The sequence below is a fragment of the Hoplias malabaricus genome, chromosome 2 (genome assembly GCF_029633855.1).
Source record: "Hoplias malabaricus isolate fHopMal1 chromosome 2, fHopMal1.hap1, whole genome shotgun sequence".
Lineage (NCBI taxonomy): Eukaryota > Metazoa > Chordata > Actinopteri > Characiformes > Erythrinidae > Hoplias > Hoplias malabaricus.
The window spans coordinates 47081916-47102242 of record NC_089801.1 but is presented as its reverse complement, the minus strand read 5'-3'; the positions used below and the strand labels follow the sequence as shown (position 1 = coordinate 47102242).

The 20327-nt window shown below is 38.7% G+C and overlaps 1 protein-coding gene across 4 annotated transcripts in view; it reads right to left on the bottom strand.

Moving 5' to 3' along the window:
* Window positions 1-20327, bottom strand: part of dnah6 (dynein, axonemal, heavy chain 6) — a 162699-nt gene that overhangs the window by 70713 nt on the left and 71659 nt on the right. For all 4 annotated transcript variants that reach the window (XM_066659940.1, XM_066659943.1, XM_066659942.1 and 1 more), the window contains 3 exons: window positions 2584-2730; window positions 2053-2126; window positions 210-364 (listed from right to left, as the gene is read on the bottom strand). In XM_066659940.1, the coding sequence (XP_066516037.1) occupies window positions 210-364; window positions 2053-2126; window positions 2584-2730 (376 nt within the window). The remainder of the gene's footprint in view (window positions 1-209; window positions 365-2052; window positions 2127-2583; window positions 2731-20327) is intronic.

The following is a 20327-nucleotide window of genomic DNA, read 5'->3' as shown; positions in this document are numbered from 1 at the left end:
AATCTCAGTTAGCAATGTAACTACAGTGATTAATTTCAATTAATTAGCTATATTAATTAATCCATCAACTTAATTTAATTAACCGTGCCATATTATACACCTTTTTCACAAGTTAACATACTTTCCTGGGATCTTAATGAAAATTCTGTGACAAGCTTTGGTCAAAATAACACAGGGACTAGCAATGTCTATTTTAACACAAACTGCACCTGGTCACATGTTCGATGGCGTCCTGGAAGAAGACCAGTTTGTTCTCCTTAGCAAAGGTCATGTTGTAATCATCCAGATAGTCCTGCAGGACATTGTGGATCTTCTCCATGTCCATCAGGTCCTCATAAACACGGTCTGCCTTATCCACTCCAACCTGAAAAATAAAGGACATTAAAAACATTTGAAATATATCAAAAATCATTTTCAACTTCCACTGCAGATTAGCTTTATTAGCAATATGAACATAATCTCAGCTGCCTGCAATAAACAAAAACTATTTAAATAGCTCAACAAATCTATATTTCTCCAAGGAGGAGTTTAAATACCTCGGGGTCTTGTTCACGAGTGGGGGAAAGATGAAGCGGGAGATTGACAGGCGGATCGGTGCAGTGTCAGCAGTAATGCGGGCTCTGTACCAGTCCGTTGTGGTGAAGAGAGAGCTGAGCAGAAAAGCAAAGCTCTCCATTTACCGTTCAATCTATGTCCCAACCCTCACATATGGTCACGAGATTTGAGTACTGACCGAAAGATCGAGATCACAGGTACAAGCGGCTGAAATGAGTTTTCTCCGCAGGGTGTCTGGACTGTCCCTTAGAGACAGGGTTAGGAGCTCGGACATCTGAGTGCAGCCGCTGCTCCTCCACATCGAGAGGAGACAGTTGAGGTGGTTTGGGCATCTGGTCCGGATGCCTCCTGGACGACTTCCTGGTGAGGTGTTCCGGTCATGTCCAATGGGACGGAGGCGCCGGGGAAGACCAAGAACACGCTGGACAGACTAAATGTCTCGACTGGCCTGGGAACGCCTCGGTATACCCCCGGAGGAGCTGGAAGCAGTGGCTGGGGAGAGGGAGGTCTCTGACTGCTTCCCCCACGACCCGGACCCGGATAAGCGGTTGAAAATTGATGGATGATGGATGGATGACTACTACGGTCTCAGAATTATCCAACCCCTGAACAGAATCCCTCATGTTTGAACCTGATGTAAACAACCAAGGGCTTCATTAGTTGGCTATGGGTTTGCTGACTGTGATGTTTGATTGCATGTCAGAAATATGGCAAGAGTTAATTTTTTTCAGAAATTTATGAGATCATTGTATTGCATAAACAAGGAAAAGATACAAAAAGATAGCAACAGCACTGAGATCCAGTTGGAAGCATATGTTCGCAAGTTTCCTGAAGAGGCAGGTATGAACTCCAAGACTTAATGCAGCATTTGGAAGCAATAAAGTATCAGAAAATCCTGAGAAAGCATCAGGCCTTTTGTGAGGAAGCTGAAGCTTGGCCGTCATTGGATCTTTCAATAGTCCACCAAGGCTTGGTTTATGAAAGATACTGGAGTGGCTGTCACAGTCACATGACTTGGATAGAAAATATTTTGATGAATTTGAAGAAGGCAGTTGCAATATGCAAACTCAAGAATATTACTGAAGTGAAGGCCGTTGCCCTTGAGGAACAAGCTAACATTCCTCATGACTGCTGACAGAAGCTGGTGTCTGGCTATGCACCACATATGCAGCAGGTGGGTGCCCTAATAAGTACTAAAGCTACCTGCCATGATGGTGTTGAATCATTCCAAGACTGCATTAGTCATTAAAATTGACATTTGGTGTTGAATTTAGAGAGATGACTTGTTACATTAGCTATGAGAAGCTATAAATAATGTTCTGTTTGTTTATTTTATTGCAAAGAGCTGAAAGTTTGTACATTTTGCTAATAAAAATTATTTGCAAAAAGGGTTGGATAATTTTAACTGCAACTGTAAACTATACAATTTCACTGCCCTACAGCCCAGTGCTAGGTCTACAATAGTTATACTGGTAAACTAGCATGAAAAATAGTTACCTTCATGAAATCTCCAAAGATGATGGGCTGCTGCGTGAAGTAACTGGGCTCCAAACTGATGCTGAAATATTTACCTGTCAGGTGAACGAAAACTTTTTCAGCTTGTTAAAGTTAGACAGACTGAGAGTCGGGTAATGAGGAAAAGTCATTCAGTGAATGGTGTGTAAATGAAAATCATGCTTCTTCATGTTGGTAGATGGATTGGCGACTCAAAAGTGTCCGTAGGTGTGAATGTGTGAGTGTGTGTGTGAGTTTCCCTGTGAAGGACTGGCGCCCCCTCCAGTGAGTATTCCTGCCTTGCGCCCAATGATTCCAGGTAGGCACTGGACTCACCGTGACCCTGAACTGGATAAGCGGTTACAGATAATGAAATGCAAAAAAAGATTTATTGCTCAGACTGAAGGCGCAGCTCTAACAGAGACTGTTCACCAAGGATAAATAATATATTAATAAGCTAATCATGGTGGAAAGTGTTCAAAATGGCTGGTACAGTTGTTAAATTTGTTCCAAGGCTTGAGAAAAAAGACTTACTGGCCATTTCTGACAGCATGGTGTTAAAGTAGTTCTTGTCCTCATGGTTGATGAGCCGGTCATGAAACACTCGCTGGCACTCATGACAAAAGAGCCGAAAAACTTGGTTCTGTCCTTGTACTGTACCAGGCTCACACTGCAACATGCCTATAATCACACATACAACACAAAACTACAGAGTACAATATCAAATCTTTCATAATTAGATTAATTCCCGTGGTGGACAGTAACGAAGTAAATGTAATTCGTTACTGTACTTAAGTACTTTTTTTGTGTATCTGTACTTTACTTAAGTATTTCCAACATTTAGTATATTCAACATTTAAGCAGACATCTGTTGACGTCCAAACTGTTGCACATGTTTGGCAGAGACAAATAATGCCCTGTCTCCTGTTCCTGTTTATTCATAAAAATACATAAAAAACAGACAAATTCTCCAGACCTATTAAAGGTGATGTTCCAAACTTAAATCAAAAAAACATTTTTTATAAAATTCTGAGGATGTTTCTTCACCATTTCCTTGCTCCTAGCTCTCCAGTCTGTTTGTGTGCTTGAGGCTGGTCATGTGTTCACGAAGCCCCAGTGTCAGTAAATGGATACAAAAACAATGTGTCTCTGCCTGGTATGCAAGGCTTCCTCTCTCTCTGCTCATGGCAGAGGCATCTGAAACTTTTTAGACAATGGAGAGAACTCCAAACTTTTAAAAGCACAAACCGAGATGAGGATATTGCTTTATTCCTGCTCCATAGGTGGGTAATAGTACCTTATTTTTCCGATTTCTATTTACGTAAGGTAGAAATATTTCCAAACTCGATAGATGACTAACTGCATTACTTCAAAGTGCTACAAAACAAAACAACTCAAGTTACAAATGAGATTCTGTGGTAATTCAAACACTGAATAAAAACTTACAGAAAGGTTCAATTTCAGACATGTGCAAACAAGAGTCCTTTTATTCCTCAACCATACATTTCCACATTAAAAGATGCAGAGCTACTGAATGTAAACAGAGTAAACGTTTCCCCACAAGGAGATGTCCCCTTTAAAGCCCAAACACCAGAAAGCAAGTTATTTGTTCAATATATTCAACTACATTTTTCTGAAAAGAGATGAAAGTGTATGGGGGTGTAGTATGCGTGTGTAAGAACTTTTGGGAGAGGTTTGAGGAGAGAGAGGGAGGGTGTTGGGGAGTAAGTAATTCCCAGATATGTTCTAGCATCAAGGATTACATGTGGATGCAATATGTATAAAATGTATATTAAATGTATAGTTTTTTTGTTTAAGTAGTTAAAATCTGGCTTTTCAATACAATAAACTGTCATCAACTGCCTGGATTGTATGCATATATTATATTATACACATGTATATATTGTATATATGTGTATATGTATTATGTATATAATATTATACATCTACAGAAAAATAAATACTGCTTTTTTCAAATACAGCACCCATCAAACATTTGGACACATCTTCTCATTAGTCATTGGTGGAATAGGGCTGTTCATTCTATACAACTGTGTACCAGCCATACCTCTGCACAACCCAAGTTATGGTCTCAAACACATTAAGAAGTTGAGCTGTTCACTGAAAACCATTCCAGGTGATGACCTCATGAAGCTGACTGAGAGTTGCTGACTGAGCTGACTGAGCTGCCAAGAGTGAGCAAAGCTCTCATCAAAGCAAAAGGTGGCTACTTTGAAGAAACTAAAGTATAAAACTTATACTGGTTTATTTAACACTTTTTTGTTTACTATATGATTCCATAGTTTTAATGTCTTTCATATTCATTTACATAATTTACTCATTAATGTAAAAAAACAAAAAACAAAGAAAAACTATTGAATGAGAAGATGTCCAAACTTTGACTGATACTGTACATTCACAATGGCCCAAAATTGAAGTAAGGGGACACCCTAGAGCAGAAGTCTTCAAATCTGCACCCAAGATCCAGGTCCCAGATGCCAATAGCAGTTGGAGCTATAGTGTGATACAGGGCTGACATTTTAAAATCCTAGCCTGGAACAAAAGTTTTGATTCTAAGACCTCTGTCCTAGAGCCTCACACACCTAAATGGCTACACACAAATAAGGGTTGCGAGGGTGCAAGTGCAAAAAATGGGACATGGTCTAAGAGCTAAGAACTAAGAGAAACACAATAAGACATGACCTTAACAATGACCTCTGAATGTTTGGTAAATAAAAACACAGTAAAAAGGTGAGGTATATTTATCAGACGGCCTCATAAGACAGTATTAAGAAATGTTCAGTGTGTTTTTTAGAGCATATGGCTGAACATATGTATGTGCGCTACAGAGAGGGATGTTTAGGATAAGCTGTCAGTGAGGCAGGACACTATCAATTTTACACCCTCCCTTAAGTGCATGCAAATGTAAACTATTCTCTATGTTTGCCTTATTTGGAAAGGAGAGAACTATATAGACGAAAGGATCCGAGCCAGCGGGGAGAGATGACCCAAGCTCGGAATGAAACACTATCTCTAAGATCCTTAAGAACCCGTAAGATACTGTTTTGGTAAATAAAGATGTATTTACACTTTTAACCATGTCTGCGGAGATTCTTTTCCATCACCTGTCTTCACAACACAGCAAAAGGTAACAACAAAGATGGCGACGAGGATGGGATATGAGCTGTGACCTGCCTGCTTCAGATGACCCCTGCATTCGAACTCCCGCTTAAAAGCCGGCAAATAGAAGGTGAGATTTTCACAAATTTGAGCGCTGGTTGGGTGTTTGGGCTGTCTGATGCAGAAGGGTTGCACCGAAATAGACTCAATAGTGTATGTAGTGTTGTGTTGATAATGGTGTTGGATAAAGTTCTCCGTTCTAAATTTTAACTATAGTCATAGTAATAGAGAAATGAAGAAAATAAAAGGGAATAATGAAGAAAAGAGTAAAGAGGAAAAAGAAAAGGAAATGTTGAAGTATAAGTAGAATAGCTTAATTAGTAACGATAAGGTGAGCTGATGATGACATGCACGTTTGGGTAAACAGGGCCCTATTTTTGCTTGAAACTGTAAGACATGAATCACAGTCATTGTGTGAAAGTAAGCTTTGAGTTTTTTGGAATTGGATTGTATTGAAATAGTGAGAAGCCCTGGGCCCAGTGGCATTTGGTTAAAATTTATTTAAGGTTTTAAGGATAACGAAAAGGAATAAAAGAGACAATAAGAAAGTTAAATAAAGAGAGGATGCCGCTGATTTGGAAAAAGCCCTCGTGGAGGCGGGATTAGCCCGGCCACAAATCCTGAAAAATTCACTAGGTGATTTTTTGGGTCAGTTTGATGAGAAACTGGAGGTGTGATGCAGAGATTTAATTAGGGGTGCCCACTCGAAACACTGTTGACGAACACTGTATTGATGCTGCCTCTTTTTGAATTATTACACCTCATAAGGTAGCATAAATTAAAAATAAGGAATAAGAAATAAGGAAATAAGGTAAGGGCGGCAATAAAAAAGCATGCTGTTAATGTGTGAATGGGTCGACTATGAGAAATTGTGTTGGAAATGATGAGTGTGTGTAAGCGCTGTTTGGAGGATGTTGGAGTATGTGTGTGTGCCTAGTGAGTTAAGAAAAAAGAAGTGTCTTGCTGTGCATGTGTGTGTGTCAGCTGAGTGTGTGTGTTTCACCCCCTCCCTTCTGTGGTTGCTTTTGAGTGTGTGTGAGAGAGAACTGGTTTCTCCCTTGCGCTGTAAAAAAGCCATGAATTTTCTGTGGGTGTTTTTTTTTTAAAGAAAGGGGGAAAGGACACCTCTGCCCAGAGAGTGTCAGAGAGAGAGAGAGAAAAAGGGGGAATGTGATAAAGAATGAGAGATTTAGAAATTAATAGGGAAAGAAATTTGTAATGGTAAAAATTATGAGCTTCGTTCAAGGACAGTTATTTAAATGAATATGAACCTCAATAAAATGGGGGTTTGTTTATTTATGACAATGAGCCTGAACGGAAGACGTTTTTAAAGTAAAAATATATAAAGTAAAAATAAATGAGCTTTCTGGGAGACAGTAAATTAAAGAAAACAGTAGAAAATGAGCTCCAGAGAAACGATTTTATGAGCTTTCTTGGAGACTATACATTAAGAAAATATAGACAATGAGCTCCAGAAAGATGTTTTTAGATGCTGAGAATAGGAGAAAGGAGAGCAAGGTGTAAAGCTGAGTAATTAATAGGGTACATTGGGGAAACTGTAAGGTTTAATCATGGGAATTAAAGGGAAAATTGTTATTGGGGAAAGGAGAAATATTTTCTGAAATCTCCATATGATGGCTTTTATTGGGAGAGAAAAAAAAAGGGATCATGGGTCTAGTTCCTCTCATTTTATTGAATTTTATTGAAATCTTATGCTTTGCAAGGGGGGTCTCTTTCTGCAAGTGTGTAAGGCCTAAAATTCACTTTTGTAAAAGAGAGAAATGGCAGGACTTTGATTTGTGACGTACTGATAAAAGCCACGTTGATTTGATTTAAATAGAAACTAATAGTTATTGGGCAAATTAGAAAATATTGATGTATAGTGCTGTGCAGGGGTTTGGAGCTCCTGAGAATGGGTGCGTTTGAACTGAACTTTTTTTATGGGTGTGGTGCTTGTTATGATCTAAAATAAAAGGGAATGGAGGATTAATTTAACATAGTGGGTGAGAGTGAATTGGTGGAGCAGTAATTTGGTTGTGTTCTCTTTGAATGTAATAGTTTGATGAAATTGAGATACATTGAATGGGGTAATTGTTTTAGGCCAGTGGAACTGAGGAATGGCCTTATATGGAGAGAGCTGCTACAAGATGGAAATAAAGTGTGTTGGAATGGTGTTATTTCAGTTGCTCAGAAACAGAGGTTGAATTTTATAGTCTATGGTGTTGAGATCTCTGTGAAGTACTGTTACTTTATATGAGAAAAATAATAATTTTTAGCTGCCAACTGATAAATGAAAAATACTGCCGATGTGTGAATATTGGATAACTCTGAGTGTTTGGCATTGGTGCTTTCTGGGGTTTAAACATACCACTGCGATGTTTATATGTGAAGAGTACAACATAGTACATTAATCTTATCTTAATATATACATCTTAGGAACCAAGATGCAGGGTTGGAAATTTACTATCATGTGGTCATAGAATAGTATGTGAAATGTTTATGCTAAACTGGTTAAGCCGAACCAGATGTTAAAGGAAGCTGCATTAAGGATGAACTTATTGCCATCAATCACTTTAGACCCTTTTTAGGGGGGTTGAGATTAAGGTCATTTAGGCTTCAAGCCAATGAAGAGATTTGTTGGAGGTGTTTACAATATTGAATGAAGGGTAAAAATGTTATGAATAAACTAAATGTTGGTAAATAAAATACAAATAAGCATATTGAATGTTTAATTACTAAGAAGTAAGCTGAATGTATTAAATTTCTATTTGTCTTTTTATCCTGTGGGGTGTGTGTGTATATGTGTGTGAGCTATCTCATCTGTGAGGAGACGGTGAGAAGAGGAAGGAGGAAAAGAGGGGGTCTGCCCAGAGCAGAGCAGACTGCACAAAGGCCAGTCATTTTATCCACAAACTTCTTTCACAAACACCTGCATTGATACATTTAGATTAAATCATTAATAGGTCTCATTATTAAAAAGTAATAATTGGAAATTCATTGATTTGTTTATCTATTTGCATTTAGTCCATTATTGGTGCTATAGTACATGACATAGACTTCTTCAAAGAAAGCTTGGCAACAGGTTGTTCATTTTTAAGATAATAATTTGATTATAAAGAATTAACAACGTGGTTTATGAAGAAAAATTATTATTTGAAAAGGGATTTCTGATCTAAGCTTTGCTATAAGTGTATGGGGTTGCAAATATTTAGTGGTAGTCATATTTAGAAGTGCTTGTTGAGTCTTATATAAGTTTGTATGTTCTTTAATTACAAGATAGTTATTGAATGTTTAATAAATCTAGGTTTATGGTGCACTTAGTAGTTATATCACTTAGTAAAGGGGATTTAGTGGTGTGAATTGTATTGCATATTAAGGTTTGATTTCTCTGAAGTTGGCAAATTCAATTGGGGATTAATTTTTATTGATTGTGGTAATATAGTGGCATATAAACAGAGGAAAAAAGGGAGAGAAATAATTAATAAGTGTAAGTTGGGAACATATTTAGTCATTATTATGCCAAAAATGGGCACTAATGTTTCAAAAGGGGTTACTCCTGTTGATATAGTTAAGAAAAATAATCCTTTAATAAAAGGCATTGCAAGAATATCAGAAAAATTTTATAAGCGATGGCCTGACATAGACCAACCATGGCCGGTAGAGGGGACACTTAACCCAGATGTAATTAAAACAATAGAGGCACTTGTATCAACATATAAAGCAGGACAGAAGAAAGGGCGTCAAGGAGAAAAGCGAAAGGAAAAAAGAGAAATAGAGCTTGGCATTCTCCAGTTATTTGAACAAGAGAGTCAGAAACTGATGAAGGCAGCGAAGGACAAGAGGGAGAAAAGTGTAGACGCGATTAACCAACTTACGAAGAAAACCGAAAGACAGATGGCCGAATTTAATGTGTCTTTTTCACATGTGGACTCAGTTAAGACACCACCACCTTATGAGAAGGAAGTGAAAAGTGAAAAAGCCTATCCTCAGCTTCCAGTGATTAGTCAAGGAGGAAATTATCACATTGAAGACGAAGATGAATGCATCATTGAAACAGGACAAGCAGAGACAACGATAAAACTGTATCCGAGTTCCAAAAGCAAGAAGAAAACTCGACGTCTGCAGACTAGAGGTGAACTGAGAATGAGAAGGAGGACCATTGAAGATGAGTATCTGAGTGACCAGGAGGAGGCCATGGGTCGATATGACCCAGCCATCAGATGAATGCTAGCTAAAGCAGAAAAAAGAGGAGATGTGAGTAGAAGGAAAGAGGACTCAAGAGATGGAAGTTCTGATGAAACAGAGAATGAAGACAGTGATGATGGATGGAAGAGTAAGGGATCTTTCTCTGAAAGAGGATTCTTTCCTGCAACATCCAGCACAAGAGGAGAAGACAGACGAAGAGCTTTGAGAGAAGTAGAAAAAAGTATAGACCAATGTTTATTGAACTTAGATAATGCTTCTAGCTCACTGGAGACACAACTGAAAGAGTTGCAGACATATGAGGAGGATCTGAAAAATGAAGACACTAAAAAATCTGAAAAAGAATACACTTTGCGTCCAAGGAAAGGGAAATCACTTGAAAAGATGTGTCCAGTGATAGTCCGTGGACGGAATTTGGAATACAAGCCTTGGCAAAATACAGATATGTCAGATATCATGGAAAAGTTGTCTACTTTGCAAGAAGGAGCACATCCTTGGATTTCAAAATTGGAAGAGCTTCTGGTGGGAACGCAGCCAGCAATAGGTGACATAAAGTGACTTTTAGCAAATCTCCTGGGAGTTCCAGCCATGGAAGAAATTCTACAGAAAGCGGGCCTAGAACAATATGTAAGAACTGCTGTTAATGATCCAGAGCTGTTTGCTGCAATCAGAGGTCGAATGTAGAGAGCATTGAAAGATTCATTTCCAACCAATGTGCATCCTGACAATATCCTGATTGAGCCTTTGGGAGAAGATGAGAACCCAAGAGCCTATGTGTCAAGAGTCCATCAGGTATGGAGAAATGTCACAGGAAATGATCCAGATTTAAATCAGATGGAACAGTCAATTTTGCGAGCCAAATTACAGAAAGGACTACCCTTACCAGTGAGAAGTAAACTGGCAGAAGTAGTGGGTCTCGGAAGCATGGCAAAGAGTGTCTATACAGATCATATAGCCCATCAAGTGGAGCTATATAGAAAGAAGGAACATGATCAGAAAATACAGGATGAGGAGACCCTCAGAAAGCTGAACCAAATACAACTGGTGGACAACAAGAAAAAAGAAAAGAAACAAGCTGTAGTCATACAAAGTCAGCCTCCTAATCAGCCAGGACCGCATCTGGATCAGACTCAACCTCAAGTGAGCCAGTCAGCATCAGTTGCTCCAGTGACTCCCTGGCCACAGCCAGTGTTTGGTCAGGTGCAGACATGGAGAGGAAGAAGTCAAGGAAATCTAGGAAGAGGAAGACCAGGAAGATTCAGTCTGAACTTCCAGCAGCCTCCTGAAGTGTGCTATAATTGTGGACAGTTTGGTCATTTTGCTCGTGAATGCAACCGGCCAGGAGGAAACTTCAGGGGATACTTTAGAGGAGGATTCAGAGGAGGATTCAGAGGACAACAAAGGTCAATCAAGGGACCTGTGAACCTTATAGGGGCCCGGAACCAGGATTCTAGGGATGCCCGGAGAACTCGTGTGGGAGGTGTCAGCTGGTAGCAATAGGGCCGGAGAGAGATCCAACAATAGAGGTGAAAATAAATAATCGACCATTGACAATGATGGCAGATAGTGGAGCTGCTTTCACCTGTATTCGGCCTGAAGATGCTATACACCTCACCAGGTCTGGTCAGATGATTCGGACAATCGGGTTTGAGGGAGTAAAATAGCTGATTCCTCTCACAGAACCAATTGAGCTCTGCTATAAACATCTGAAGACTACAATACCCATACTGGTATCAGAACATACACCTATTGCACTTTTGGGAAGAGATGCTTTGTGCAAACTGGACTGTACAATAAAATGCACACCAGACGGCTGCCTAGTGGAAGTGCCAAGTGAAATGATTGATCAACTGATGATGAAAACAGAGACTGAAGGTTCTTCAGTATTTTGGATTGGAAATCTTAGCGAAGAATTCTTGGAACCAGCCAAGATATGGGAGAAGTTTATTGTAGCAAACATGCCTGATGCAAAGACTCCAGAGTATCCATTTCATTGTACACTGAAATACTTTAAGGATGCTGAACAATCAGATGGAGAACAATGGCTGAGTCATCAACCAAAGCAAGTTGAATTACGTTCATGTTGCATAATTTTGGGACCACAAGGAGCTGCTATGCAGATAGACAAAAATGATTACTTGCATAAAGAGTTTGAGATGGGAAAAAGTGTACCACATGTGACTTTGCTGGTGTCTGAAGATTGTGAGCAGAAACAAATAGGTGAAATGATGGCGGAAGCAGAAGAAGTTGTCTTTAAACCGCTTAAAGAGAATCTTTCCATCTGGAGGAGTGAAGATCAGAGATTTATTAAGATTATGATTACTGCTCAAGGACAAGGACAGCCACAAGTCATCAGGATGACACATGAATCACTTTACAATGAGAAGCTGGATTCAAACTCTTTGAAAGAGGAAATGCTGCGATGTGTTCCAAAATGTTTATGGTCACAACATAGCACTGACATTGGATTTGTGAAGTCAGCTCAACCAGTGAAAGTTGAACTCCGACCAGGAACAAAACCTCCGTGGAAGCCTCAGTATCCTTTGAATGAAGAAGCAATCAAAGGGATCGAACCACAAATTGAAGGTCTTGTGAAGGCAGATGTTCTGAAGATAACACAGAATCCGCAGAGTAATACACCTTTGTTGCCTGTGAGGAAGCCAGATAACTCTTATCGTTTAGTACATGATTTGAGAGCAGTAAATGAAGTAGTCGCAGACTTTCCAGCAGAAGTGCCAGATCCACATGTTTTGTTAGCCCAAATTCCTCCGGATGCAAAGTATTTCACAGTATTAGATTTATGTGGAGCATTTTTTAGTGTTCCACTAAGTGTAGAAAGTCAGGGTTTATTTGGGTTTACTTACAATGGACAATTCTATGAGTATAAGAGATTACCACAGGGATATAAACATAGTCCTCACATTTTCAATAAAGTATTGAAAGATGATTTAGTTGGGGTAGATCAGAAGTTAAAAAGTACTGTCATTCAATACATGGATGATATTCTTCTCTGTGCACCAGATGAGGAAACATGTCATAAGGATTCAATTACTTTGTTACAGGTGCTGGCAGAGAAAGGGCACAAAGTCTCTCAGAAAAAATTGCAGTATTGTCAGGAAAGGGTAGTTTATTTAGGGCAGACCATAACACAGGGACACAGATGTATTTCTGATAAGCAGTTAGAAGCTATTCGCAAAGCTCCCAAACCCAGAACGGTTAGAGAAATGATGACATTTTTGGGTATTGCAGGATATTCCTCAGTATGGGTAGAGGACTATGCTAGTTTAACAAGACCTTTGAGAGCTATGATTAAAGATACAGGGAATGCTCAACTTTATTGTAATCTTTCCTGGACACAGGATGGCCTTTTAGCATTTGAGACAATAAAACAGAGGTTACAAGAGGCTCCAGCATTAGCTCTGCCAGATTATTCTTAGAATTTTTTGTTATACGTGTCCACTTCTACTGGAGGAAAATATGCATGTGCAGTTCTTTGTCAGCCAACAGGTACGGGAACCAATCCCCAACCAATTGCTTATTATTCAACTGCTTTTTCAGAAGTGGAATTGGGGTTACCAAGTTGCTACAGAGCAATGGTGGGAGTGTACTTAATGTATGAGAAAGCATCATCTGTCACGATGGGTTATCCAGTGACAATTCTTACACATCATAGTCTTAGAAATCTTTTAAATTTTGGTAAATATACTCTAACTATGCCTAGAATTAGAGATTATCATAGGCTCTTAGAACAAGAAGATGTCACCCTAGCGAGGTGTGTAACAGTAAATCCAGCTGAGAACTTGCCAACTCCAGAGGATGGTGAACTACATGACTGTGTACGAGACGTAGAGAGGTATTCGAGACTTAGATCTGATTTGCAAGCTATTCCGTTACGTGAGGCTGAAGTAGAGTATTGGACTGATGGGTCCTGTTATCGTGTAGGAGATAAATTGAGGGCTGGCTATGCAATAGTAAGAGCACAGGGGACCGAATTTGTTGTTGAAAAGGCTGAAGTAATTCCACAGCCTGCATCTGCACAACTTGCTGAACTTGTGGGGTTAACAGAAGCACGTTTGTTGACTGAAGGTAAGCGAGTGAACATATACATAGATTCGGCGTATGCCCATAATGTGTGTCATTTGTTTGGATCATTGTGGAAAAACAGGGGGTTTAAGAAAACTGATGGGTCACCAATACAGCATCATGCTCAAATAATGAAACTGTTGCATGCTATGATGAAACCTAAAGAAATAGCAATAGCTAAATGTGCAGCTCATAAAATGGATGCATCAAGGGTTTCACAAGGGAATAGAGCAGCTGATGGAGCTGCCAAAGCCATTACAGGAGCGGACAAACTCGGGGAAGTGTTTTTGGTAACTCATGAAGTGGACTTCGAAGAGAAGGTGACACTTAATGATGTACTTTTAATGCAGGAAGCTGTTCCTGAAATAGATAAACAATTGTGGTTAGATCGAGGTGCCAGCAGGGATTCTACTGGTCTCTGGAGAAACCATGAGGGGCTAATAGTAGCACCCCCGGACTTGTTAGGTCTGATGATTCAAGAGGCACATGGGTTAGCTCATGTGGCTAGGGGAGAAGTTAGGAGGAAGATTACAAAGGAGTATGGTTTTTGGGCACCATATTTGCTTGAACAGATTGATTACGTAATTGGCAGATGTATAATTTGTTTGAAAAATAATGTTCGCAGGGGGTTGATGGTTCCGCCTGGTTACATTCCAACACCAAGGGGTCCTATGCGTGAGTTAGTTGTGGACTTTGTTGACATGATAAAACCAGTTGAAGGTAAGAGGTATATGCTGGTTGTTGTGGACAGGTTTTCACGATGGCCTGAGGCATGTCCAACTAAGCATGAGGATGCTCAGTTGGTTGCCAAGTTTTTGTGTAAAGAAGTCATAAGCAGGTGGGGACTTCCAGATCGAATGTCCTCAGATAATGGGAAAGAGTTTGTGGATAAAACAGTGAAATTAATTTTGCAAAAATTGGGAATTAAACAGCGTCTGGGAGCTGTGTACCATCCGCAAAGTCAAGGGATTTGTGAAAAAATGAATGGTGTCTTGAAAAATCGGATTGTTAAAATCTGTCAGCACACAGGGTTAAATTGGATAGCAGCACTTCCATTAGCATTAATGGTGTGTCGCTCAAGTGAGCTGCATGATTTACACATGACTCCTCATGAGTTGATGACAGGCAGACGAATGCCAACGCCATGTTTGCGTACAAGTGGGAAAGGTCCAAGTTTAGCTCTTTTAGAAGATGACATGAGAGCATATGTTTCATACTTAGCTAATTTACATAAAAAAAATATCCACATACGTTTCAGAAAAGCAAAGAAAAGAGGAACAGCAGGAGAGGCTGGATGAGCAAAGGAAGAATACAGTGCAGCCTGGAGACAAGGTGTTTGTAAAGGTATTTAGAAGAAAATGGTATAACGAACGCAGAGAAGGACCTTTTGAAGTTGTTCGCAGTACTGGAACGGCAGTTCAAATCAAGGGGTCTCCAACGTGGTATCATTTATCTCACTGTGTTAAAGCACCAAGTGAAGAGGAGCCTTTCTCAAAGGGAGGAGAGGTTGCAGGTTCAGGAGAACCAAAAGAACATGAGGGAGAACAGGTTGAAAATAACATGCAAGAAACAAATCAGAGTAGATCTCCTGAAGAGGAGATTGTCCCTGGTTTGGATGATGCTGATGACTCTGTGTATATTTCTGATGATGCCAGACATGACACAGCAGATTGTAAACGAGACAAAAAGTTTGGAGAAATTGAATTTCAATATGTCCCAGAAACAGCAGGTCCCATTCCAGAAAGCAGTAATTCCATTTCAAAACAGTTCAGAGACTTGGATCAAGAGAAGAGTCCAAGACCAGTTCGGAAAAAGGTTAGACCTAAACGGTATGAGAACTAAAGAGAATGAAACTTTAAAGAACTTTACTTTTTCAGTGTCGAAAGTTAGTGAGGGGGTAAATGGATCACATCTAACTACACTAATGCCTTTGATAATTTCAACAACGTCATCACCTTTCAAGACAGTGGTTAAAGCTAAATTAGATAAAGCAGTTCATCTTCCCTGTAAATGTGGAAGATTTAATACAGGGAGTAATAGTCCTCCTGAGTGGAAAAATAGTCGTGGTGAAAAAGTGGTGTTAACAGGACCTGAAGTTGATCATTTGCCTCATGACCAGAGAAAGTATCTTTTGTTTAATGCCTTTAGGTGGTTCTAAGTTAGAGATGATTGTTCAATTCTTTTACATAATGTTACATGGGAAGATCAAGGGGAATACACTTGTACTTATTTGGAACCAGAGCTTAAGTTTGTGCCATTTCAAAATGTGTGGAGAGAAGGGTACATAACTTGTACAGTGATAGTGATGATAAAGGACCATCCTATTGTCCTATTGAAGTTTTTACATCTATTAAAAGAGTTCAGGACCAAACCACTATGGCAATGACTCTGAAGGTTACTAAAGAACAAATTAAGCCATTTACTTTAGCTCCAGAAATAAGTAAAGGAAATAATGTAACTAATCGAATTACTACTTTAGATATGCCATTAAAGGAGATGAATAGTACTACACTGCCAATGATGACTTCTGCTTTGGGTACATCTGAATCTAGCACAACTGTTGAAAATGAAAAAATAACAAGATCACATAATGTTGTAAAAGTAACCCAGACTACAGAAGTAATGTCCTTTCCATTGCAGAAGGAAATAAACATAACACAGGGTCCAGAGTTAAATATGGAGCATGAAGTGAATATCAGTCAAGTGACTTTTGAAGCTAGAAACCCAATGGAAGACATGGATTCAAAGGGTTTAGTAACCACTGAGAAAATCACTTTAGAAGGGCAGAGAGAGTTTTTTGATTCTGACTGGACATCTGAAGAAATGACTGACCATTACCATGCATTACAGAAAAGAGAAGCAAAATGGAAAGCATATGGATTTGATTCTTCAGTGTTACAAATCACAGACCCATGGGCATCTAGAAATTTATGGTTTCAGCAAATAACCCATTCCGTAAGAATGAGTACGAGGTTGACTGGTCCATGTGTGGTGAAAGTTCCATCACCAAGCACATGGCCATTAATTTTAGAGACAGTACCAGAACCATTGCATGCTATGTGTCAATCTTATGCTTTATCGTGGTTAATATATCAGCAAAACTCTGAAGAAGGTATAATAATGGCTTTATCAGTGCATTTGTTTAGACCTAGATTAAATTGTACTTGGTTGATGAAGTTACCATATGTGAATTTCCTTAATCAGCATGAAAATATACTGACAGCACGGCCTGACGGCGATGGAAGTAAAATCTGTGAAGACTAAAGACTGTTTTTGTTCCAATGATACTCACAATGGACAGGGGATGTTTATGGGAATATCTGATTGTGCTCGATATAAGATGAATTTTAAAGAGCCTAAACCTAAGGATGTTTTGTTTAAAGTGAATTTTCATACACCAGATAGCAAACAGAGTAGAACATTAATGGTGCAGTATGACATTTTGCCTGTAAATGTGACTATAGGAAATTTTAAGGATATTTGGTGGGTTTGTGGAGATAAAGCATACATATTTCTACCATATGGGTGGACAGGCTGTTGTTATATGGCAACATTAAAGCTTCCTTATGAGGTTTATACTCTCCAAAAAGTTGAAGCAACTGATGAAGGGAATTCTGAAGGTAATTCTGTGAGAAGAAAGAAAAGGGAAATGGCTCAATTTCATAACTTGGAAGCATATCATTGGAGAATCAGTATAGGAGAAAAATGGGGTATAGGATTATTCCCATGGTATGGTGTGACATTTTTAGCAGATCATATAGATAATGTTACGTACACTTTACAAGGGGTTGCTAATGATACAATAAGAGGGTTTCAGTATTTGTCAAATACTCAAAAAAGTCACAGATTAACTTTGTTGAAACATGACATGGCTCTGGATTACATTTTAGCTAAGCAAGGGGGTTTATGTGTAGCTTTGAATCTAACAGGGGATGCCTGTTATACTTTGATTCCGGATAATTCTGATAATATGACTAGTGTTATAGAAGCATTGAAGCATATAAGGGAGGCGTTTGGTCCATCAAAAGGAGCTGGATGCTCTGTGAATGCTTGGTTATTGGAGAAATTAGGACCACTAGGAGCAATATTGGCTCAAGTTTTTGGAGCAGCTCTTTAGCAGTGTGTATAATGTTTTGTTTTTGTACACTGTTGTTAACTTGTGCAAAAGCTATGATTTTAAAATGGGTTGGAATTGTAATGCCTGGAAATCAAGTACAGATGCCATTATTAAGTAGAACCGACTCAGACAAACATGAGGAGGAAATGTTGGAAAACAACCTGGTAGAAAGATATCCATTTTGAATATCCACTATTATATATTTTTCCATTCACTTATGATATTATCTTTTATTTTGTTAGATTTATTATTTAGTAATCAAGTATAAAGATTGTAGGATGAAGTATACACTGTAGCTTATAAAACGTATTAATCCATTAATGTTACTATTATTAAAGTTTTATTTGATGTTTATTTGCATCTGTCATTTTTGCAAAAGACACTGGCTGTTGTTTCTTTCTTCCAGAAAGAAAAAGGGGGGAAGATCACTGTAAGGGAGGATGGTTGTTCGAGATTCCTGAAATGCTACAGGGATCCAAAAATCAAAAGAGGACAATAAAACAGAAGGACTTTGAAACAGAATGGTGAAGACTTGCTGAAGCTCAATATGTCATCAACATCACATCAGAAGACAAAAATTGCTGAAAAGACATTATGTCATATGTTTCTATTGAATTGTTTATTATTAGTAGTTTTTGATAGTGATAAACCATTATAGGAGTGATATTAAAAATTGTAACAACTGTTTATTATGAAGACTTATAGACTGATGAAATGTAATCTGTGTAAGTGTATTGAAATCTCAGAGTTTTTGTTTGTTTTATCGATGTTAGGGCCAAGGGGTGTGTCAGGTAGGGACAGGTCCACTGGAAGGTCCGATGGGTCGACCAGCCTGAATTTGGACATTGCTTTGATTTTATTTTCTGAGATTTAGATATATACATTTACTTAAGTCAACTCCCTACACATATAGAATAAATTTAATTGGATTGGAGTACAATGTTTTGTGATCACCTGGGCAGAGGGATCGTTGAGGGAATTTTTCCTGTCTAAAATGTTTGAAGGATTTTCAAGAAAGATGGCTGCCTGGCAGGTTTTTTCGCCCTCACACTCCATGAAATTTTGTTACATCATAATGCAAGTGATGTTAAAATTGTGTGTAGGAAGGTATCACTTAGTTGTTATGACATTTACATGTATGGGTTGCTTAAATTTTTACGAGATTTTAACAGTCTCGAAGGGAGGAAATTATGAGGTATATTTATCAGACGGCCTCATAAGACAGTATTAAGAAATGTTCAGTGTGTTTTTTAGAGCATATGGCTGAACATATGTATGTGCGCTACAGAGAGGGATGTTTAGGATAAGCTGTCAGTGAGGCAGGACACTATCAATTTTACACCCTCCCTTAAGTGCATGCAAATGTAAACTATTCTCTATGTTTGCCTTATTTGGAAAGGAGAGAACTATATAGACGAAAGGATCCGAGCCAGCGGGGAGAGATGACCCGAGCTCGGAATGAAACACTATCTCTCACGGGATCCTTAAGAACCCGTAAGACACTGTTTTGGTAAATAAAGATGTATTTACACTTTTAACCGTGTCTGCGGAGATTCTTTTCCATCACCTGTCTTCACAACACAGCAAAAGGTAACAACAAAGGCTTGAGAGAGAAATTAGTCTGGTCAGCTTAACTGCAGCTTTCCAGCTCAGGTTTTCAATTCAAAGAGGGTTTTTTATTGGCACTTAGGCATCACAGAAATCAGGAGAGAACCTTTTTAGCCTTATTTTTATTGGCCACTGGAGGGGCACAGAAATAGCAAAGTGGTTCCTAACAGGCCAAAGGCACTGCTTCTGAGCACAAGAGCTGCTTCCAGCTATAAGGAGATGAGTCAGAAACATTTTGGATCTTTCCTCTCACAGGCATAAATGAATACTCAAGAAGGGATGAGATTTTTATTACTGAACAAGCAATAACAGAAACAATGCGTTGACTTTATATGACTTGTTTTTACAGATAAGTGCAGATTCTGAAATATTACAGAGTAATATCATTGTAGCGTAGATTAATTTTTTGCCATTTTTTTATTATTTGACACGTAAAAAATTAAAATTTGTCGATATAAAATGTAAATTTTTAAATAGTGAGTTAATATATCTTGTTGTTTGTAGTTCTATGTCTGAAATCCTCCTGCCAAAGCTAATGATGTCATAATGTTCTTGAAGCTGATTGGCTGAGCTTATTCAAATGGCTCTGCTCTTTTTTCTTTCCTTACTTCCTATTTAATTTTTAATTTTTTCCTTTTTTTCCAACCATTAATCAGTCATTTGACTCACTAAAACTGTTTCTCACATGTGAACTCTAGATTAAATTCCCAGAATTAGGTACAGACGTTATCCAAGGTTCCAGCTTTGTCCTTTCACACATGTAACTTTTTTTCCAGGTCAGATGCCTGTTCTCATAGCGGGAAATTTTCCATGTGCTTTAGGCATGGGGTGGCGACTGTGAGACACGGAATGTTACTCTGGAACATTACCAGCTCTTTTCACACATGCTCTTTCTCTGACATTACCCAGAATTTGTACTGAGAAAAAAGGATGGCAGGGCTGGCAGGATATCAGTGAAGTCATTGTAATGTCTAGAGCAAATGTTACTGGCACTTGCATTCACACATACAGCTTCACAATTCACAAAGGTTATTGGGCATGGGTGAAAGGGCTTTAGGACACAATGACTAGTATTGCAAGAGAATAC